General features: G+C 38.2%; 1 protein-coding gene across 8 annotated transcripts in view; it reads left to right on the forward strand.

Annotated features, from left to right (window-relative positions):
• Positions 1-24,438, forward strand: part of PCNX1 (pecanex 1) — an 86,905-nt gene that overhangs the window by 15,697 nt on the left and 46,770 nt on the right. For 3 of the 8 annotated variants that reach the window (XM_035327096.1, XM_035327090.1, XM_035327095.1), the window contains exons 4-8: positions 1,957-2,002; positions 2,907-2,996; positions 4,655-6,355; positions 17,634-17,766; positions 22,617-22,801. In XM_035327096.1, coding sequence (XP_035182987.1) covers positions 1,957-2,002; positions 2,907-2,996; positions 4,655-6,355; positions 17,634-17,766; positions 22,617-22,801 — 2,155 coding nt within the window. The remainder of the gene's footprint in view (positions 1-1,956; positions 2,003-2,906; positions 2,997-4,654; positions 6,356-17,633; positions 17,767-22,616; positions 22,802-24,438) is intronic. The other 5 variants (XM_035327091.1, XM_035327092.1, XM_035327093.1 and 2 more) reach the window with 3 other exon arrangements.

Genomic DNA, 24,438 nt, shown 5'->3' on the forward strand with positions numbered 1-24,438 from the left:
GTTCCTTTTATTTGGCTTGTGATGTCTAGCCAGTTGTGGCATCTTTTACCAACTCCTCAAGAGGATGAGTTGATTTGACTGGCCAGACAGTAACATTATGTTGACAGTGAGCAGTGCAGTGTTGTATTAAAGATACAGAAGCTATTTTTGGATGAAGTGGAAATCCTTGGCTTGGTATTACAACATTGAGTCCATCTAATTAGCTCTGTGCTCAAGTAGTGCGTAGTGTAGTGTTATGCTGATGTTGATGTTTTAGCTGCATAGTGCTTTGTTGGGCAGCATAGGTAGGCTCTAAGATTTTTCTCATTTTAAGAAAGCAAGTGTTTTGTAGTGTTTAAAGGAATAGGAGGTGATGGTCCATGTGGGACGAGATGAGTAGGCTGAGGTTCACGTTTCTTTGGCTGGGCTTTGTTTGGAATAGCTTTTTCAACACTCAACAATTTGATGTTAAAGTGTATTGTGAAGGTCCATGTACTTTGCTGTGTGCTTTAATGCCGATGCTATAACAGTTTAAGCTACTGATAAAAATCAGTGCTTGCGAGTCCCCTGTGTCTAAATTTGCAGCATCAAAAGGGTATGTGAACAGTAAGCAGCTGAGTTCTGTTCAATTTTCCCATGCATTCATCTGTAGCATCTGAAGGCAAGGCACATTACAGAAAGGGAAAAATGTTGAAATATGGCAAAATGACTAACTAAAAATGTGCGTGACAGTGTAGTAAAGAAAATGAATTAAACAAGCTTCCGCTGGTCTACTGTATTACACATAGCGAAGCTGTTCTGCTGTAGTATGGCTGAATAAAATCTGCACACGTGCTCAGATTTCTCTAAGTACAGCAAATTTAAGGTAGAATTAGATATTTGCTTTTTTTCCCTGAGTCACTTGAAGTAAGGACTCCTTTAAAAAAAAAAAAAAAACAAACAAGGCATCCTAAAAAGCATACAGTCAAGTTGAATTCCTATTTTTTATTTTGAATTTCTCAGGGGTTCATTGCCTGCCTTTGAATATGCCCTTTGCTTATCCTGTTTCTGAGTGATTTAATTATCTGACAGTTATGCTGTTTTTCATGCCAATCAAAGCTCTTTGAGAGAGGTGATACTGGAAATACTGTTAAAGGAGAGATGAAGTTCTCTGTAGCGCCCTGCAAAATACTTGCTAGAGATTATAGCAGGTATGGAGAAAGGCAAACTGTAATCCTAAATGACTAGCTAGTTTTTAAATAAGGAGATATGTGCCTGCTGATTGGCCTTTGAACATGGCTAAAAATCAAATGATGAAACTTACTGTGGTGGTAACTAATACCGAAGAATAATTCAAGAAATACTGCAGTCTTTCGCTAAGCAGTTTACTTGCCTTGAAGTGGCTGTAGTCTGTGTACTCAGAAACTGCCTTCAAAAGAAAAAACTGCCATTTCAGGAACAAGAGGGAGGAACAAGATACCAGAAAAATTATTAGGTTAAACTGATCTAATTTACTAATATGTAGTATTTTAAATAGATGGTATTTACTAATTTGAACAGAAGTTTTATATTCAGGTGATATTTCCCTTGAGTGTTTTAGGCAACCATGGATACTGCATCAAATGCTCAGCTTCACAACAGCAGTTATTAGTGTATCTCCACACCAGTAATTTTTTTCCCCTACACAGGGTATTTTCAATGAAAACTCCCAGATTACAAATTGTGGTTTTTAAAATCAACATATTAAAATCCCTAAGCATGTTTGTCATAAAACAAAGCAATGGTGAGGTAGCTGGATGTATAATTAGGTGTCTTGCCATGTCTGTTTGCAGCGGAAACATCCTGAGGCAGAATCAACTCTACAGTGCTGTGCTATTGTTGAAAGCTTTTGTGCCTTTGAAAATCTCCCTTAGGTGTATAGACAAATGCATGCATAATAGGAAACGGTTGGGTAATTCCTGTAAGTTTACAGCTTTCTACGTAATTCCCTGTTTCTAGGTTGGATCTGGGTTCTCTCGTCTGGGAACAGCAGCAACAATCAAAGGTGAGACTTTTGGCTGCTACTTAAAATTGCTTTGTGGTAGTGTTTCAAACCAATAATGTTGTTTACTTCATTTCCAAATACTGACTACCTTGTTTACCCTCAAAACTCTTTTGGGGAGGTAAGTACAGCATTTAATAAGTGGAAGAAATCTACCTGGGAGTTAGAAATAATGTGCCTAAAACACTAGGAGAGAATATCCTAGGATATGTGCTGTTTTCCCTGCAAAGTTTTATTTTTTTTGTAAATGCTGAGCCAAGGGAGTGATTTGAGAGGAGTTCTTCCTACAGTTTTGAGTTGTGTTGAACCAGTGATCCTTCTGGTACTGAGGTTTCAATGACTTGATTATTTCTGATTACTTGGCATCAAGCAAAAGTATTGTCCAGGACAGACATTATGAACTCCTCTGAGAGGAAAAGATTAATTGTTTCTGACATGCGAAGTTGCTCTTTTGTAAACTTGCAAAGCTGATGATAAGACAAAAGAAAACAAGATGTGTGTTTTCCCACCTGCCTGTTTTTTTTCCTGTAGTTTTTTTTATCTTTACAAATTTCATTACATTCTATCCCTCATTTTTATTGCTGACGATGCAAAAAGGAGTATTCAAATAGATAAATGTTTAAAGAAAAAGTATATATTTCCATTGGGTTTTAAGATAGTTTTCCAGTCTTTTCATTGGAGTTCTATGTAGTTGAATGGAAACAATTCTTATACACACAAAAAAGAAGTAAGTATGCAATACTTACCTCTATAAGATAAGAGGAGATCTTGTGACTCGTAACTACTGTTATTTACCTTCACATGATGATGTAAAGGTAACAAGCTGACAGGTGAGGAACTTGCAGTGCATGTAGATGTGTGTGTCAATATTTTGAGCACTAGTACTCTTCTTTCTTAAAATTTACAGGAGATACTGACACTGCCAAGACCTCTGATGATATCAGTTTAAGTCTTGGACAGAGTTCTAGCCTATGTAAAGAAGGGAGTGAAGAACAAGGTAAAATTTCTTCTTCCTGCATATTAAATGTGGTGTTTTGTTACAAATGATCATTTGCTTAACATGCTAAATATATTGATGCAGTTTCTTGGTAGAATCTAAGACTATCTTGAAACTCTCTGTTTCTTCTCTTAATTACTCTTGGTTCCTGGGATACATAGCTTAAATCCTTCAGACTTTATTCTTTGGCTACAAGTTTCTTGTCCTGGCGTTTTCTAGGAGATAATAAATATTTTGTTTCCTTTCTGATGAAAGATAGCTAGCTTTTGTGTCTCTCGCCTCTCTCTCTCTTACTGAAAGTGGCCTGGGATTCATGGACTTCACTGTAGACTAATTGCTCTGCTTTCCAGTACAGCCAAAGGATATTTTCCAAATAAGATGTGCTTTTACAGTGAAGCAAATAAGCCTGCACAGAATTCTGTTGTTGGCGCTCTATACTGCTTCTAATATGCAAGCTAACAGAGTTTAGTAACTGTGTTCTCCTGATCTGTAAGAAAACTGCTAGCTTGCATTCTTCAGTTGTCCGGTTTTGTTTCAGACCTCATTTTCTATTTAGCTTTATTGCCAGGAAAAAGTCTGCTCATACTAAAATAGAACATAAAGCCATAGGGAAATCTTTTGTTTGCGAATTTTCAAGTACCTGTTGATTAGCAGGAAGTTAACTCTGGAAATACTGTAGTTCATTTTTGGCCAGCCGAGTTGGACTGCTAGGTTCCTTAGGCATATCCAGTGCAGAAAGTACGTTTAAGATAGAATATTACAGGTGGCAGTGCTATTGTAATAGGTAGCTTCTTTTAGCTCAGTATTGGAACTGTTTGCGAAGTCTTTCAAGTTATACATGTGGTAATACACTCTATGAAAAACTTTAAGAATTATAGTAACTTAACCTGGCCTCCAGATCTTTCTTTGGTACCAGTATTAAAAAGGAAAACACAGCTTGACACTCCCTCCAGGTGGACATGTAAACAGGAGATATCTTGTGATGGATAACAGAAATGATTCTGAGCAAGATCTGACAGCAAATGCTCAGGATTGGCTTTAACAGACCCAGCAGGATATCAGTTTTGGAAGAGAAGCCAATACTTGTTCTTTTTAAAACTAGAATTCATCACTGTTCAGAGCAATCTCAGTAACTTCCTAGAGTTTTGTTATAGGCCTGATGAACTTTACGAATTGTGATTTTACTTGGTATCTGTTAGGAAGGGTGGCTTTCTTTTGTGGATTTTTTTTGACTTCAGTTTTGATGGGGATTATTTTTATTTAATAATTAATGTTTGTGAAACAAACAGTTGACTGCGTGAAGATGGTGAGACAAAATTCAAGGTTTGAGTCTCTTGTAACTTAAATGACAAAAAAATAACTCCGGGATGCATAAAAACAAGGTCTGAGGCACATAAGCAAGAGATGTAGTAGGGAACTAATCAGAATATCTGTTAGTAGCTGTTAAGATTAAGTAGGTGTTACGGCTTCTTAAATTTAGTCACTTGTCAGGTTTGCCCCGGTGCTGGGGAGTTGTTTTTTTATGCCTATGTAATATGTAGTACTTGCAAAGGGATTTTGCAATTTACTTTATCTGATACGAACAAGCAGTTGTAAAATAAATTGTATATCTTAAATGAACATTCTACATGAATATTTCTAAATATATATTCCAACAGATTTGGCAACTGATCGGAAGCTTTTTCGTCTGGTGTCGAATGACTCGTTTGTCTCCATCCAGCCTTCACTATCCTCTGGACAGGATTTGCCAAGAGACAACAGTGATAAAGTGTGCCTCTCGAACAACCAGCTTGTGGACCAGTCTAAAACTAGTGCATGTGATTCAGAAGTAGCTTCTCTTATAACTCTGCATTCTCACTCCTATAGAAAGGATCACAGGCCACGAGGAGTACCAAGGACTTCTAGCTCTGCTGTCGCTTTTCCAGATGCTTCATTGAATGACTTCCCTCTCTATCAACAAAGACGAGGACTAGATCCCGTCAGTGAGTTAGAAGCTTCCAAGCCCCCTTCTGGATCCAGAGAGTCCTTGGCTGAGAACTCTTGTATTTCAGGAGTTTTTCAGTTAGATGACATTCTGAAAAGTAGCAGCCCTCAACCATTGGCTAAGAGTGGGAAGGGTAAATCCTTGAAAGCAGACAAAAGCGTGGACAGTCTGAGAAGCCTGAGTACTAGAAGCAGTGGTTCAACAGAAAGCTACTGCAGTGGGACTGATCGTGACACTAACAGTACCATCAGTAGCTATAAAAGTGAACATACTAGCTCAACACACATAGAAAGTGTGCTGTCGGAGCATGAGGAAGAGTCTCCCAGAGAAGAAGAAAAGGATGGTAAGAAAAAGGACTGTGGTGTTGACTCAGAGGATGACAGTAGTTCTACTACTGACAAAAGGACTAGTAGCGAAAGGACTGCTGTGGAATTGAGCTCTAACAGCGGAGTTCAAGAGGTAAAGGGTTCTAATGGATCTGATGAGCTGCACGGTCAGAAAGGTCTTAGTGCCTCTGCTTCAGAAGAGGCCAATAAGAACCCACATGCCAATGAACTGACTACACAAGCTGACAGGACACCTGGGAAGTCTGCTGAACAAAGAGATGAGCAGAGTGAGAAACTAGCTGTGCTAGTAGACTCAAGAGCTTGTAAAGAAACTGGTGGGAAGCAAAAAGAAGGAGATGTTCGACCAAAGTCTTCTAGCTTAATACATCGAACGGCCTCTACCCACAAGTCCAGCCGGAGACGGACAGGAAAAAAACGGGCTAGTAGTTTTGATTCAAGTCGGCACAGGGAATATGTTTCCTTCCGAGGTGTATCTGGTACTAAACCCCACAGTGCTGTGTTTTGTCACGATGAGGACTCCAGTGATCAAAGTGACTTAAGCAGGACATCAAGTATGCAGTCAGCTCACCAGTTCAGCAGTGATAGCTCTTCCAGCACCACATCCCATTCATGCCAGTCTCCTGAGGGAAAGTACAGTGCTCTAAAGACCAAATACGTTACTAAGGAACGTGGGGGCACAGATGCTGAAAATACTCACAAAGCCCACGTAAGCTCTGAAGGAATTAGCAAAAAGCGATCTACGCGTCGGACTTCTAGCACAAACAGTGCCAAGAATCGTGCCAGAGTATTGAGCCTGGACAGTGGTACTGTAGCTTGCTTAAATGACCCAAATAGTCTAATGGCACCAGGTAACATAAAACAGTTAACCACTTCAAAATCTGATCTGGAAGCCAAAGAGGGAGAGGTGCTAGATGAGCTATCTCTGCTGGGAAGGGCTTCACACTTAGAGTCAGTCACTCGTTCTAGGAATAGCTTACCAAGCCAGGCTACGTTTCCTGAAGGGGAAGAGCAAGAATCAGCAAGTGGAGGTAAGTAAATGGCCTACCAGAAGTAACCTTGCCGCTCTTTGTTAATGAGTTTAAGTTACAACTCTATTTAAATGTCTCTGTTTCTCTATTCTTGCCCAGTAAAACTGACAAAGCATTTCCATCATCCACTCCTGGAAGATCTACAGAAATGTTTGGAATTCAAACAAATGTTATGAAATATATAGAGAGGTGTTACAGATTTGTTACTGGTGGTCTTTGTTAAACCAGAGCTATATCTTACAGTTACTACTTGCGATTGCATCAGACCTGCTCCATTGTATTAGCCAAAATTTTCAATTTGTGTACTACTTCAAAAGCTAACAATAAAATTGAGATTCTTCTTGTTTAAAAGATTGTTCAGGTTAGAAAACTGAGAACATAGAACTGCTTGTTTGAAGAGACGGTTGCCTCTTAGAGGAACTCTAGCAGGTGGATGAACTCTGTAGAGGTGGTATCAAAAAAATGAAAAACCCTTACAATGCTGTCTTGAATTGTGCTTTCTTATGATGGTCTGATCACTAAACTGAATTCTCCTAGGGGTTTGGTTTTCCTTAGCCCTGCTATTGTTCAAGTTAGCTATACAGTGCTGTTTACTTTGAGATTACTTTTTTTGTCCTCATTATGAGAACATGCTTGCCTTCCTGCCTCAGAGAGAGGAGTGTAGCTTCCTCTTGCTCTCCGTAACTATTGCTTTGCTTGGTGCAATGTGAGGACTGAAGTAACTTGTAATAGTTAGCATTAATATAGATTAATAAGGACTTAAAAAAATTACTGGAGCTCAATCGTTTTTGTTTATCACTTGTAATGTTTCAGTCTCCTTTCTTGGTTAGTCAGATTGACTGCCTTAATTGGTAAGCTCTCCATGTGTCCATGTCGTGGAAGATAGGTAGATATAAATACGTTTACAGAGCGATACGGGTTTGCTAACTACCTCCGTCTGTCTTTAGGGGTTGTTTGTTGAGGGGAATACCTTTCAGAAAGTCTGGATTCTGTTAGCTAAGGATACAAATGCTTCACAAAATAGTTTTGCTTGAAGACATAAATATTCCTATGAAATTGTAGCAAAGTTATTGTCCTTGCTGCTTAGGCTGTCCATAAGTATAGTGACTCTTGTCTCTTAGGAGACTTCAAGCCATCGGGAGGTGAGATAGGACCGATGGTTCTTTTTTTTTCTCACACTGGCTGAAGAGCAAACTAATCAATACTATTACTTCATGGAAGGAAAGAAAGTGTAATGTTGGAGTCCTTTGTATTGATTACTGACCAGATTTGACTGGTTTATGGTTACCTCAGACCTATCTGGATGCCTTCACTTCAAACAAAACCCTTCATGTAGGAATACTTCCTGACTTTTTGTTATTGCTAGTAAGAGTTCTGTGGTAGCTTTAAGAAAAAAGTCCAGGTTGCTAGTTTAGTGCTAACTGTGAGCTAAACACATAGTACATGTTTTTATTACACCTTGTTTAAAATTATAGGTCTTTGACTATGTTTACTAGGAGTAGTTTAGCTAATAAAAAGTCTGCTTTATGTATTTTACTGTTCTGACTGTATGCTTTCCTCAGCACAAAATTAAATTTCATATTAACTTATTACAGCTTAAAACTGTTAAGATTACTTCCTGGTATGCGGAGGAGGAATAATATACCCTATGTTACAGAACATGGCAACATCATTCAGTCGTCTGTAGTCTGAAAGCATCAGTGCTTGGTTGATTGGGGTATATTGCCAAATACTTTGGTCTTCTAAAGAGTGAAATAACAGGGAAGAAGAAACTGAAAACATCTAATTGTAATCTTAGAAATATGTAATCTGTAGCAGCCTAAGCAGGAAAGTTTTGCTGTCATTCACATCAGTATATTTAGATTGCCCTTTGAATAGATTCCCCTTTGAACTTTGTTTAGGTATTGATTGTTCTGAAGTTGCTAGTACTTTTCATTGAAAGCACCCAACTATTACCTGCCCATGGGCTTCAAGGTGTCTTCTGAGAAACCATCCGGGCTCAGGTTCTCCAGACCTTGATGACATCAACTAATAGCACCTGCTTATAAGGTTCCCATTACTAATAGTACAGGGAACATTCCCTGTATGTTTGTAAGAAATTCTGTTTTTCTCTGAAAGCAGAACAAAACCACCATTTTTCTTTTTTAGCGTTACTTAATATTTATGCAATCCTGTTTAGCATCAAGACAGTAATTACGTTGAATTTATCTCTTCCTGGTCTATCTGAGTAATTTCTTCATGTTGTCCTTTGTTTCACCTGGTTTGTTTTGGGACTGTTCTTTTGTTGTAACAAGTTCTTGATTTGGAAGGGGGAAAAATGTTCTGTAATGGCTACATCTTAAGTTGTTTTCATCTGTACTCTTACCTGTGGTTACTATTAATCAAAGGAAATGTTTTAACTTTTTATTCAGTATTTCCCACTACTGAATTGTCTTCATCTTCTGAGGGTGTTTTTAAAGGCATGGGATGTAAATACATATATATCAGATATGTGTGTTTGTGCAGAAGCTCTCTGAGGAAAATTAAGAAATGATTTACGTGTAGTGGGTGAATTGCAGAATAAACTTGCTTCAGATTTTCATAAGATTAAAGGATATTGGTTGGATCAGATTCGTAGAAGTTCCCTGGTTCCACCTCCTGCTGAATGGTTTATTTAATTATTTTCTATAAATCTTTGAATTTCTATGGGTCGCTTATTATAGCTTTCTGAAACAAAGTGGTTACAGATGTACACTGGGTAACCAAAAGACTCATACGGATGTGCTTTTCCTTTTTTCAGTCAGTGAATTTGTTCCCATTTTTCAGATATGACTTAAGTGAAATTATAGTTAGTGACTTTATATTTAAGTCTTCAGGGAAGTAACTAAAGTACATTCTTGCTTATATAACTGCTAAAACGTGTTTAGTAATGGGCATGGCCTTTAATCTCTTACTAAGCAGGGTGCTTTATGAACCTGTGCATGTGTTCCTTCAGCTGATAGAACTTAGCAGTTTCATTTTTATCTTATTATTATGCCAGGAAGTGGTGGTTGACTCATTTCTTAAACGATAACTGTGCATTTGAAAAGGAATTGCAGTTCATTAAAATGCAGTCGAACAGCATTTGAAAATTTTGTACTTAAATTCATTAAATGTGGTTGATGTATAACAAAAAAATAAATGGAAGATGATGTCTTAACAGGTGCTTATTTTTATATAGCTACTCGTACAGGTTATTTAGTGAATTGATGGGTAGATAGATGATGTGTAGATACCTAAAAGTTTGGTTAAATGTCTGTTTTGAAAATATCAGCTTGGTACTCTCCTCTGTCTGGCTTCTGTGAGATGTGTGCTACTTCTGGATTGCTGTCTGTACACATTTAAAGAACCAATGTAATGCTGTGTTTGGCACGGTGATGTTTTGTGAAACTTGAGTTGCTCCGATGTTGTGCTCTCCTCCAGTCCTTTAACTGTAAAAGATGCACCCTTCAAGTTGCTGCTTTCTTCTACAGCTTGCTGTAATTTGACAGATTTATTTACTTAAGTACTTGAGTTACATACCTTTTGGAAGTAAAATTACATGTAATAACTTTTCTTTCTGTACACTGCATATTGCCGTTGAAGTAACAGCTCATCCTGTTTGATATTTTGTGGGCTAGAATCCCTATAAACAAGTGAGATAGGTTTGTGTGAGCTTGGATTCGAATCTTGCATTTTGTATGGCAAATGGAAACCTGTTCAGCTTTTCGGTCTGCATGTATTTGTACATAGATGCTTCATGTATCAGCTTGTAATCACTAGATAACATTTTTAGCTTTAGAGAAGGTATTATTTGAGATTAGTGCTTTGCAGCCAATGATCGTGCCAGCTGTTACCAAAATATCCCTTTTCCTGCTACGCTTACGTTGCGTCAAGGTTCAGTGATCTGGAGTCATTCCTTGTGTCGTAGAGCTTTTCCATGCTTCTGAAGGGGTCTGGCTGATGTGTTTTTTGTGTGTGGAATTAATGCAGTTACACAGGCTGTGGATTCTGGTCTCTCTTCTGGATTATCGGTCCATGCTGAAACGACTAAACCAAACAGTTTTGTATGGGCATAATCAAACTTATGCGTTTAAAAATGGAAGTGAATTAAAAATGTGCGGTGTTAATGTAATCTAGTGGTGTGAGCTATTCGTGTTCAGCAGGACCCTCCTGTAACTGGATCAAACGAAGCAGATTAGCCAGCAGATAGTGTTCTCCTGCATGTGAGGTTCTCTGATTTTTAGATGTCAACTCACAGTGCGCTATAGCGTACCCTGCATTTGGATCAAGAATGAAATAGAAGAAAATTGTGCTTAGGCAATCACATATTGGGAAGTGCTAACATTATGTTTCTATCATGGCTTCTGTGTGCAATGACCCAATGCTGGGTCTTAGAGAAGTACCTCTGAGTTTCTTTGGATCTTAAGTCCCAGTAGGGCTGAGATGTAACCCTTCAACGTTTAAAGATGAGAACAGCATTAGGAGTGATGCACAAAGCTGAAATGAAACTCTGCAGTCTATAGGTCTGCAACTTGCCATTGAAGTGGCATGTAGATGAATCTTGCATCTACTAATTAGTCTATCATTAATGACCAAAGTGAAATGCAATGTTAGTACATTGTGTATGGGATTTTGTCCTGCCTGTTTTGTTTCCTCTGTGGCATTTATACATAGCATGAGGGCTTTCATTAGAAGACATATGACCACAATAACTATGATCTTTCCTGATATTTTGTCCTTCCATAGGAGGGCGTGGTTAAAAAACAAAAACAAACAAAAAACACACAAAAACCCAAGGTTTTGTCCAGCTTGTAGCAGTGGCTGTCAAGAGCATTGTACCTGCTTGCCAAAAGACCTGAATACTGCTGGTAAGAGTCTGCCTGTTAGTTGGTGGAAGTGTGCTCCTTAAGTGTATCGTGCACAGAACTGCAGATACTCCACTTCAAGTCTGTGGGGCTGCATAAGGGAAATTCAAGATACTTGACAAAAATGCGTGCTGCAGCATTAGAGCATATACTAAAAAAAAGGGGGGAGGGCAAAATAAACTTTATCTTTTGTTTGGTTTCTTTGTTTGCTTTCCCTTGGGAATAGCACTCACAAAATTTGACCTTGGTTAAATTCTCTCAGACCTCCCAAAGAAACCAGAAGTAGTGGTTCTTTCAAAATGCTTTGCATTGCTGTGGGAGCGAGTTATTTAAATGTCTTAGGTTGGTAGTGTTTGTGCAACTCCTTCTCACAATTTTAAACTTGATTTGGAAGGAAGGGTTGGATTTTATTGATAAACAGCATCTGTTGTTGATATATTTTCTGAGTATTCATCTCAAACAAGTTGCCTAAGAATTTCTGATAAAGTTAATAAAAAACAAACCATCTACATTTAAGTTAGTAATCCACTCTTTTTCTGCCCTTTTGTAGATGTACCTGGATTTATTGTTAGGCAAAGAGCCAAGAACAGTTCAGAGAGCTCACTGTGCTGGAATGAAGCGCTATGCGCTTCTGCCAAACGTAGCTCTGAGATGTAATTTGATGGTGTAGTTAATAGAAGCTCATTCAAAGCAAACATGCTTTTCTGTATATGGTATACTAATGAACACCACTTTTTCTGGGAAAGTTGTGTGTTCTAGATATTCCAAGTATCTTTTCCTTAAGATGAATATTTCCAAATGAAAGAATCAAAAGCTTCATAAAGATTAATGTAGGATAAGAACACTTGTCTGCTGTCTGAATATACTACTACCTGTTGGTACCCAGATGTAGGAGTTACAGTGGGCAGGGGATCAGGGATCAGACTAGGAGATTGCTTTAGGTCTTTGACCCCTAGTACATCAACACTAGAGTCCAGAATGCTGTGTGAATAACGCCGACTGTGATTAATAATGAGATAATGCAAGTGAGGAGTACAGTGAAATAGAAGAACCGAGACTCCTGGTTCTATCTTTGGTATTGGTATGGAAATTTGTCTATCAAGCTGGTCTATAAAAATATTTGGTTCAGAATTCAAACCAGATGGTTTCATTGTTGTGGTTATTCCCTGCTTGACAGTGTGTTGTTGCTTTTTGAATTGTTGTAGTGACTAACTTCACATAATTGAGATAAGGCTGGAAGAGTATTTACCAACTTTCTTCATGCATGTCAGCCACAACACTGAAGTCTTGGACTTTACTTCCCCTGCTTCTCTTTAACTTTTCTATTTTTTAATTTTGTAACTCTTTATAAATAGTATGCTGTTTTCCTCTGCCCTGTTTTTCAGCAGAACCTTGTAACTGAGGTGTCCCTCTACTCTTTAGTGTTTTTCCTTTGCTGCCCACATCTCCACTTCTAACGTTCTTTAGAAATTGGTATTAGGTGTATCTTTTGTTAAATGTCCAAAGTAAGTGGTAATACTGTAAACCAATGCTCTGCTTATTATTGGATAGGTTTAAGAAACCATGGTCATTTAATTGTAGATCTATGTGTATAGTCCATGGTGACTATATACTAAAGATACAGACTGAATTAATTCCTTTCCTCTACTTAAGTTTTTAAAACTGTATTAAGGCACATGAGAATAAACTTGGCAAGAAACTCAACTATGAGAAAAATGTTAATAAATATATATGTGTAGGAAACCAAGCTGTGTTACTGCTGTCTGACACAGAAGGTGTTATTCCTACTTACCTCTAACTTTTTCTGAAAATTATGGCATTTTTTAGGTTTCCAACACAAATGAGGTAGAGGTGCTTGATACAGAAGGACTAAATTTCAGCCGTTGGGTTTGGCAAAGTGTGTTCAGGGTTAGAAGACATTTCATTCCTTATGTGAATGCATAAGCTGTTAACTTATTTCAGAACTTGCTCAAAGTTTGTAGGGCTGGTCAATACAAGTAGCTGAAAAAGGTTAGATCACAACTTCCAATTGGATAGAGCGAAACGAAGTGAGCAAATATCACTTGGGTTCTATGCACAAGTCTAACCATATTTAATTGGAATAATGTTGAAAACAATTTAGATTTCAAGTGATGTATTTTTTCTTCTGAGAAAAGCGAGTAATATTGCTTCCATTATGTGTTTTTTTTTGCAAACTTTAGTCTCTTTGGAAAACAAACCCAATTGTTATCCATAGAGCTCTGTGGCTTTCCATACCAGTACTTTACTTCTTTCTTACCTTAATATCATACCTTTCCAGGAGTTTTCTTACATGGGAAGAATTTATCTGAGCAACTAGGTTTAGCATTTTTGCTTAGCCCAAATGACGTGAGCCTCATTAGTGCAGTAAAACTTGGAAGTTCTGCTTTTTCATCTCAAGCCTCATCAGTTTCTATCTTTAAGTTTAGATTAAGAGTAGTGATATATAAATGCAGGGAGATGTAAATGTCTGTTTCGGATGTATGCATAAATGTTCCTCTGCAAAAGAAAATATTTGCATGTTTGTTTCTTAAAGCTAGTTGTACATCATGGTGTGAAACTGAGCCTTCCCTCTAAAAGTGAGGAATTAGAGGTTTATATCAAAAACACTGTGTAATATAGAAGGAAATTTTGGAAAGACGTAGCCTGCAAACAGGATAGTTCAACTTGTATTTAGGTATTCCCGGTTAGTTGGCAGAGGGATGTGAGTAATTTGTTATTCTAGAGTTTGCTCCACAATACATTTGAGTCCTTTTGTTGGGAAAGTATAACTCCAAGTGTATAATGATGAAGGGATGTCCTCATGTCTTTGTGTGTATGTGTAACTCCTGGGTTGGCTTTTTTCCAATCAGAATTGAAATGAAAGAGCAAGTGTTGATTTTAATAAATGTGTTCATGTACACAGCTGTATTATCACAAAAGTCAAAACAATATCTTATTTAATATTATTTTATTGGGAATAAACACGGGAGGGTTAAATTTTGTTACCAAGTTGTCATTAGGCTCCCACCTCCTGTTTTATTGAGCTCTGGGCAGTAGGTTTGTGTTTCTAAGCTGCATTGTGTGAATTTCACATCTGATTTACTTTTTCCTAGTTTGGAGGACAGATAATGTTTGGGGTTCAAATACAAGTGGTGACATACAGAAGAAATTCATACTTTACACTTCAGTGAAGTCAGGAAATTTGTTTCAACAAAAAAAGACTCAAAGCAGAAAAATAAACCTCAGAAACATTCTGTAAGCTGAAAGGCTTAACTTTTTTTTTACATTAGAAAAGTAAAACCTGTTATCTCTCCCTATTAGATTATATTTTTTACATAGTATAGATGCTGGGTCTTTCCTTCTTGGAATCTAGAATAAATGGCTTTAAGTAGTAACATCAGAGAAGTATGAGCTGTAGCCTAGAGATATGTTTAATAAGCTACTGTCCTACTGATATACACTACTTAGTTTTTTTTAAACATCAAAACATGTTACTTTATTATAGGAAGATTGCTTATGTTAAAATAAAGCAATTTCCCTCATGATTAAACAGCCCTTAGAGCATGTTAGTGGCTATTTTAGGAGATGTATATTGAATCCTTCTTCTGAGCTCAGGAGCAGCTGTACTGCTTGCTCCTCCTCCTTAAAGACAAGTAGAAACACAAATAAACTGTATTAACATGGGATTAAAAAAATTATACATGTAAACTATGTGCTCTTTAGAATTAGTTTACCCACCAAAAAGCTGTTTGCTTAGTTTAGTGGCTTTCAAAGCTTTAAACAAACCATAATCCTTTCTGCTTTCTGTTTTTAAGTCATGGTTTCAACATGTAGCTTCTTGAGGTGTTGCATGCTGGTAGGAGACTGAGCTCCTGGACTGAAAAGCTCTCCGGTCTTTTGAAAAGAACACAGAAACTTGCTTAGTGATCTGGGATGTCACCAGCTACATTCATGAGTTGTGTATGTAGATGATGTGTACAAAACAGAACCTTTAAGATAAATCCAAAATTCCTTGGCAGGTTATGTAAAGAGATGCACCAAAACCTATTTTTAAAAGCTTAAGGTCAAAAAAAAATGCTAGTGAGTGCCCAAGTTGTTTGCCTTTGCAGGTTTAAATTTAATCTCCAAGTGGATACAATTTTATTTTTAATTTTCCGTTTATGCTTAATTTTTTCCTTCTTCCTCCCACCCCCAAGAGCAATGCCTCAGGGCAATGTCTACCTGTCTTCAGGAGGAAAACTCTAGTGATAAAATGGAGCTGTGTAGGAAGGACTTCCAGTGTTTCTATAATCTATGCTTGAGTTGTTGCTGAAGCTGATGTGTTTACTGACTAAAGGATATCAAAAGAAAAACAGATGTCAATGTTAAGTATGCTGCCTTGAAGCATTGCAGCTGAAACCTGCTTCTGCTAAGGAGCTGCAAATGGTAATTGAGACGTAATGGGGATGGTTACTATCTTAATGGTAATTGGGATGATTACAGTTCAGTTCCTTATTCTGTGGTGCTTAACTGTGGCTGATTTGTATAAATGCATGGACTTGCTTTTGCATTTGAAGTCAGAAACTGTCTTCAGTATGAGTTTCTATCTCCTGATGTATACTCTGGAAAAAATGAGCTTTTTACAAATTGGCATCTGAAACTAGTGGGCAGTTCTGGCCTCCTGTGCGTTGCTTTAATCCACCAGGAAGAGAAGTAAGGATTCATCCTGTTTTGTTTAGTGTTTCATTTTTCCAGTACTTGAAATATAAGAGCCATGAAGCAATTAGGCTGTATATTAAAATAAAGTGTAAAGGTTAATGCTTCATTTTTATTGAATTCTTGCTGAAATACACTGAAAAATACTTATCTGTCCGTACTTGGAATGGAAGACCAGTTGTGGAGGTGTGAGGAGAAGTTGATCGATCCCATGTTTTTTCTGAAAATACAGGAAAGGATTGAATTAAGGATGTTTTGCTAATGAAATGCTTGTAACTTTAATATTCGTCTTAAGGTAATCTGTAGCTTCTTTGCTTTTAAAGCAAATTAGTTTGAAATTTCTTCTGCAACATTTACTTGATAACCTGTGGTTTGTGGATACGAAAACTCCTAATCCATGCAGTCTTTATTGCTTGAGCTGTGGCAGTAGCACATAGCAACCTATTACTGCTATTCCCTGTAGACTAGTGTTAGATTCTTTACTAGTAAATTTTGGATGTTTAATGACAGGTATATATTATACATTGAAGTGTGCTTAAGTGAACATGGAATACTCTGCCTGTGATTTTTCTGGTCCCCTTCCACAAAAAGTTCTTTGTTCCCTGTGTTTTCTCTTTTTGTTTTGGCCTGACGTAATTGTTTTTTTAAGTCTAGTAACAGGCTTTTTCTCTACCAAGTTATGATTTTTCTCTTAAAGACTTTAATTTTCCCTTGGAATCCAGTTCATGTGATGTTGTTTTCCTCCTCCAGTTGCCTGCCAAAACCTTTGTGACCCGTCCCTCTGAGCTCTCTACTAACCAACTTGATTGCAGAGCATTAGCCTCCTTGGTTCAGGAGGAAGACTCTGAGATCGTAGGCACACTGTGGAGCAGTCCATATCCAGAATTGCAGAGATGATCCTGTTTAGCCTGAAATTTACAGATTCTAAGTGGGTTGGGTGTGTCTGTGTGTATTTGCCAAAACAAACAAAAAATGACTCCCTTGCATATTTACAAACTTCTTTTATAGTGTAACTTTACTGCTGGACCAAATCTTCCTTTTTTTTTCTTGGCAGCGAGGTGTTGGAAAAACAAACCCACCAGTCCTTAAATGGAAGATACCCTTGCTTAATCTTACACACCCACTCCTCCAAATTGTAGTGTGACTGCTGTAAAAGGAACAACATGCATCTCTTCATGCTTATGGGGGGAAAGGGGGAGGACCACCACCGTTTTGTCAAATTGTCCCCTGAAGAGATGTGATAAAATAAACCTCAGCCCTTCCTGTTTGGCAGAAGTGATAAACCTGAGATGAGAATTTTGTAGCAAGGGGTAATAGACAACATTGCAAAGTTGTCCTTTAAGTTTCTCCTTTAATTGTGTTAAATGAAGGAAATGGTGAGATCAGTCTCTCTTCCTGCCCTGTGTAAATAGAACAGACTTGGGATATCTGACTTTTTTTTTTTTTTTGAAATCTGGTTGTTTGGATTTGGGAAAAACAAAACAGCTAGCTGTATTTTACAGAACTATACATGCACGCACACACCAAATTTTTACTAACAGTTGTTTGGTGATCCTGTCTTCAGGCACTTTATTTGAACAGTCGGTACATAAGCTACTTTTCTTGTTGCAAGTCAATTCTTTAACCTGGGGAGGGTCATTGGGAAGAAAGGAGTCTTAAGTTACTTTGTACATAACTAGGATGGGTTCTTCTTTGACCTAAAGTCTGTCTTGATGCAGCAGCACAAGCCAGCGAGGAGACTGTCACATTTCGCCGTGAACGCAGCACATTTAGGCGTCAGGCAGTACGACGCCGGCACAATGCAGGGAGTAACCCTACCCCTCCTACATTGCTCATCGGATCACCCCTCAGGTAGGGTATCTAAATGTTCCACCATATTTAGCATGCATGCAGCAGACCACTTCTCCTCACACCCACCAGTGTTGCCAGAAAAGCACTTTTTACTTCCTTCCCCACCATAACCTCCTTGAGCTGTCACCGCATGTCACTGTGGGCTGTTGAATTGTGCATGTATATGTGGCACTATTTTCAAAATGATCAGGATAGCCAGTCTCTAACATGTCGTAGTTGATTTCGGATAAATAACAAAGTGAACTAATGCTAACAAACTCCATGTTTTTATCAGAAGCATTAGAAGCTTTCAAGGAAGAAAAAAGACCCAAGAAAAGATTATTCACCACTCTTTACGTTGCTTTTCTTTCCTTAAGAGAGTAAGCCTTAGGAGTAGTATCACTTCTCATGTATGTAGATAGTGAGAGATAAGCACTTCAGTACAAATAAACAACAACAAAGAACTAAATTGTATATGCAAAGCTTCCGAATTTAAAATAAATGCAAACCATTACGTGAACATCCTGCAAATTTTTCCCCAAAGAAGAAAAATCATTAATACCAATGCCTTTGTTAGAGAACGCACAGTATTGCTCAGTATTAAATCTAGTTGTGTGGCGCTGCATGCCTCTGCGATGCTTACAACATAGTGTACACATACATCTCGGGAGACCGTAACCTTCACTGGCCCATCTGGTAACAATACCGAGCCCACTGGTATGTTACCCACAGCAGCTCTTTGTTCAGCCTGTGAGCTTGAGCAGTAGAAACAGCAACCTCAAGCTGTTTTCAAACTTGCTTTCCAAGTCTGGCAGTCCTGGGGTTGCCTAAATGCTGGAGAATCAGGCAAGCAGAATGCTGCCTGTAGAGGAAAGGAGCTTTTAGCCGTACATATGAGAGTAATTCTTAAGGTTATTCCTGCATATTTATCGTGTACATGCTGTATATTCTTAATAATGCTACTTGGAATGCTGAACTAACTTTTAACAATAGGAGCAGTTTGATTTTATGTTTGAGGTATATTTGTGGAATTTTCCTAACTGGAAGAGCTATAGAAACTGGTCAGATAGAAGGAACTACTTTAAAATAAAGGATGGGGAGGAATCTTGTCACAACTGTTATAGTCAGACACATTTTTAGATTTTCCTCAGGCAAGAGGTTTGAGAATGGTTCCTAAAGCCTGATAAATAACTGCTTGGCTTCTTCAACATCAAGTGTTGAGCTAAAGGTGTTTTTGCTGGCAAGTGCAGAGTGTGGTGGAAGTTAATCATGTAACTTCAGATAAATTTGTTAAGCTTCTACTCTTGCTGAATGTAGCTTGTTCAACACTTGTCAATTATAGTGAGGGATGTTTGAACTTTATTAGATCACTTCTGTTCTCTTGCATTCTCTTCCTCTTGATACACTGACTTGTTTGGTCTCTTTTTAAGAGGAGGGTGTTAGAGCTTTGTATGTTGGTCAGATGAGAGGCTATGCAGACTAATGAGAGCTATGTAACTACATTAGCAAGAAAACAGCAAGTTTTTTTTCTCCTAGACAGATGGAAAGCAAGTAAAGGATTTGGCTTTTAAGTGGGCTTTAGAGCTGCCTCCTATTGACATGGTAGCACAGTCATTGAGGCTCCCATTGTCGAGGTGGATGTCAGTGGGAGACCATGAGAATTTTTTTTTTGACAGACTTGTTATTCAGACAAGATACTTGGTGAAAAAGCAAAACAAATATTCTAGTCTTGTGTTTCTGCTATGCATATTCCGGTTATCTACATTTGTTCTTTTTTTCTAAATAAATGAACTCTGTGCTTTGGCTGTCCAGCATAGAGATGCAAGTTTATCAAAAAAACATATGTCCAGAATCTACTACTCAGAGAGGTTGCATTGTGCAAAGTGTTGTTTGTGATACCAAATGACTGTCCTGTGGCATTGACCAGACCAAACTGTCTTAGGCTGACCAGACACTGAAGTGCTTTCAGATCTGACATGTTCTGTTTGAACTGCAAGCTGTGAAATGTATCTGGAAACTTGCATTTTTTACAGCTGTGATCTCTAGATGAGTAATCTGAAAGAACTTTTTCCTTTATATGGGTAACTTAATTTTAGTGGGAACTTTGTGTTGCTGGAAGAAGAAAAATGCACACAGATTTTTTTCAGATAATTACCACCAAAATCCTTTCAAAATGCTACGACAACTCTACTGGAGTATACCCTAGTGGTGAGCTGCCTGTCTAGTTTCTGATATTGCTAACCCATATGACTTCCTACATTAAACTTCTATTAGGTTTACTAACCTGTAATTGCCCTGATTGTTTCTTCCTTTGTTATTGCCAGCAAAACATTGATCATCTGATCTCCTAGCTCCTGGTGTCAAATTGGATGCCGTGGGGATGGCCCCTTAGAGACTGACTTGCATCTGGTATTTTTTTTCCTCCCCTGTTATTGCAAATGCTTCCTCTGTGCAAGGAGAATCTTCTTAGTAAAAGAGACATAGGTATACAATGCCATCGTGATTGGCCATGATGGACACTTAAATGAAACCCGTTCTGGTAAATTCTTCACTGCTAAATTAGATGTGTACCTTGCCTAGTTACTTAGGCAAACAAAACCAGCAGAAACAAAACAACCAATTACCCTAAACATCAATAGTGTTGTGGCCACTTCAGACGTATGTATGGACTGGCATCCTGCATAGTTAGTGCTGTATGCACGTGTGTCTGCTAAGAGAACTTAAGTGGCTGTCTCAAGTAAAATTTTATTTTAAAAATAACTTTAATTAGGCAGAGAATGTGTCTCTGCACATTTCTGCAATCTGTTAATGCCAATGTTTTGCCTTGTTTTTATTGTGACAGCTATGGATAATCACTGAAGGGACAACTTATGTACCTTTTGGTACTTAGCTACTATTTAATGGAAAGAAGTATTAGTTAGCATTGTTTTGGTGTTGATAATGCTTAAGGGAGACAATGAAGGCTGGCAAGGCTGTGAGCTTCCTTAGGGCTTCTGTTACCATGTAGTTCACTTGGAGCCTTGTCTACAGCAGTGAAGCACTGAATTAAGCTTCAGATTCAGATAGGATAATGACTTGCAACTTTACCTCATCGGCTATGTGCATGTCTGCTTTATTTTGCATGAGCTTTTCTTAACACCTATTCTTATAATTATTTTCTTGTTTTGCAGTGATGCTCTAACAAAAGAACTGAAAAGTAGATATACTTGCTTATAATAATTTCTAGAACGTCAGATCATAGAAATCGCAGAATGGTTTGGGTTGGAAGGGACCTTAAAGATCAGCCAGTTCTACGCCCACCACCCCTGCCGTAGGCAGGGACACCTCCCACCAGACCAGGATGCCCAAAGCCCCATCCAGCCTGGCCTTGAACACCTCCAGGGATGGGGCATCCACAGCTGCTCTGGGCAACCTGCTCCAGTGCCTCACTACCCTCTGAGTAAATAATTTCTTCCTAACATCTGATCTAAATCTTGTTTCTTTTAGTATAAAACTGTTCCCCCTTGTCATATATATTGCTATTACATGCTTTTACACTGCCTGTGTGTTTTTTTTTTTTTTTTTTTTTTAAAAAAGTTGGTCTTTTTTTTTTTTATAAGCCCCCTTTGAGTACTGAAGGGCTGCTGTGATGTCTGCCTGGAGCATTTTCTTCTCCAGGCAGGTACACCCTCAGAACTGAGCAGTCTTGCTTTTTAGGCTTCCTTGCCAACTGTGGCGTCACACTGTAAGCAATGACACATTAAAAGCAATTGATGGTAAAGGCAGTATTTCATGCAGTCTAAGATATTTTCTATAAATTGTTGAAAATTTTATCTTTTTTAAAAAAAGTTCTCTTTTTAGTTGGAGGGCACTTGTTCAGGTTATGACTGACATAACTTCTTTAAATGTAAAAAATGAAGGATAATAACACTAATCTTTCGAAGTGTATATATGAGATATACACTTGCATTCAGGGACTTCCCCCATCTTTAATATTAAGCAGTTAACTAGTTTTTGCAGGTTTTGTTTTTTTAACTTTGTTTAACTTTGTTAAATGGCTTTATAAAATAGGTTTCCTGTGTGAAGGTTACATAGAGGATTAATGTTTTCAGGCATTGTCTGCTGCTGTCTGTAAGCTTACATGTTTAAGCTTATATGCTTCTCTGAAAACCAAATGGAATTTTTAAACCCTCTTTGGTGTAGGTATGAGTCTGGGTATAGAAGAATTTCTTTGTAGTAGGTATACTGAGAAATAAAGCTGCTGTCAGGCCAGCACTGCCAAAATAACTTTTAAAATAGATCTAAAACTCTTGCTAATTATTAATTTGCTATATGCATTGTAAATACTTAAATGTAAATAATTAAATATCTGGATCTCCTGGTTTGGCTGTGGTTATCCATGAGGTCTGTGCCATTGTCTGGTAGCAAGAAAGGTGCTGTTTTGGCACAACAAACACAACAGTTGATGCAGTCACACCTCAATGAGTAAAAAGGACCCGAGTACTGAGAGATGATGGGAATAGCCACTTGTCTGTAGAGGTGAGATCTCGGGCTACATTTAGACTAACCGCTGGTAGCTTGCTTTTGCACCCACAAATTAAGACTTGTAAGAATAACATCTCCCCAGCTCACCCTTAAGTACAAAAATCAGTAATGCTTCCAAGAAGTAGAAAAGGAGCAGCATATCTGTAGCTACTGGTGTAATTCGTGTCCAAACGTGTTGTATGGGATTCGTGGGTTATCTTAACCCTAATGAATGGCTTCTCAATGCTATACTTCTAACTTTTCCTCTTCAAAAGTTTTTTTTAAAAAAACAAGTCTTGTTTTTCTTCACGTCTAGCTATTTCTCTTTCCTTCCCGGTAATGTCTCCCCCATCCATGTTCTCTCGTAGCCTTCAAGATGGTCAGCAAGGCCAGCAGCCCTCCTCGCAGGCCAAAGGGCAGTCCCGCCCCCCCTCCCAGGCAGCTGTGCTCAGCGCTAGCACCTCCTTGCTGGTGAGAAATGGGAGTGTCCACTTAGAAGCATCACATGCCACTGCATCTGCTGTAGGCGGTAGCAGTTTGCACGATGGACTTGGTATGCAGGCCTTATGTAACCTTGGTGACATGGAAGTTTTAATACGGCAGCTATCTCGGTAATAACGCGGGGAAAAACAGTTAACCTTAGCTTTGCTTCTGAATCCTGTAGGTGTGCTTCATAGAAATGCACAACGAGAAACATTCTAAGGATGCACAAGTAGTGATGCTGGGAGATCTCTCATGATTTGAACAGTATAATGCGTAATACCTAAGTTTTCCTGCATTGTCACTGATAGTTGGGCGGAGAGTCATACCAACTTCGGGTTACTGAAAGGATGCTTGTTATGGTCACTAGGGATCATTGATCTTCCACCTTTTAGATGAGTCTTACCCAGTTGTTTAGACAAGAAATTGCCATGTCAAGGAGGGATGTACACATTAAACTCAGACATTGGGATGGGAAGAAATCTGAACTTCCTTGTATCAAATGCTATCATTTCAGGGAGCCTGATAGTGCCCCTTAATTCTTCATGGTCCATTTTATGTAATACTCCTAACTTTTTATTAGCTTCTCTGCAGTTAATAAAATTGCTAGGGAGAGGGAGGTTCAGACGGCTGCAGTAAGTGACTGATCTGACATGAGCTAATGCAGGGACCAATACAGAAAATACCTGGCAGGAATCTTTGCATTTACCTGCAAGTAGCCTGAATTGATTATGACTTCAGCGTTAATAGGGAATTCCTGCTCGGATTGCTGTACTGGACATCTTTATAGCTGATGATCACTAGTGACAGTACTTTGAACAGCTGCCAGTTGTGATAACATAAAAGGGAAGGTTAGATCACAAAACTGATGAGAAATGATTGTTACAGACCTTACTGTAACCTCATACTAAAGGATAATTGATTTGCTGTCATCCTTAATGGGGAAGACTTCAAGAGTTTCAAGGCTGTTACTCCTTTAAACAAGAGTTTGGTTAGCAAGTTGCCATTCTTCTTTTATATTGTAGCTAGAAGGTATAGAATTTTAGCATAAGCAAAAATGAAAACAACCCTGAAGTTCTCTGAATGCTAAAAAATTTAGCTACAGATGTGGCAAATGCACACAACCTACTTATCTGATAGTTAGGTTTTTGTTTCAGATGCTGTGGCTGTATGGCTTCCAGATAGAAAAATTAAGACTTAGTGTGCATTTCTGAACTATGAAAGCTTACTATGTAAAACTGCAAGTTTCTTTATTTGATTTGGAGACGCTTCCTGTATGAAAGATTCATTGGAATACAACTGAAATTCAGTGATGCTGGTTATATCCGTTTGAAATTAATGTTAAGACTTGCTCTTAAAGCTGCCAATGTTGTATTTGAAGGATATTGTTCATGTTGTCCAAAATATGGTCAAGTTTTATAGTTAAAAATTCCATGTGCAATCTGGTTCTTCAGTCTGAATTATTTAAGTGCTTAACTTGGTATGTTTCAGTGAAAATTGAAGGTAATTCTCTAAGAAATTCACTGTTGTATTCGGGCTCGTAGAAAAGTTACATGTGCAGTGGAGTCTCTGGAAACCTGCATAGCTAAATGTTTCTGAAATCTTGTGTTCACTGTATTACGGGGCAGCATATCCTCATTGTGAGGCACAAAACTGGCAGGGTCTGCTCAGTTAAAATCTGATGTGTAATAGGGATTTATTCTTGCTGCT

Source organism: Oxyura jamaicensis, chromosome 5 (genome assembly GCF_011077185.1).
Source record: "Oxyura jamaicensis isolate SHBP4307 breed ruddy duck chromosome 5, BPBGC_Ojam_1.0, whole genome shotgun sequence".
Classification (NCBI taxonomy): domain Eukaryota; kingdom Metazoa; phylum Chordata; class Aves; order Anseriformes; family Anatidae; genus Oxyura; species Oxyura jamaicensis.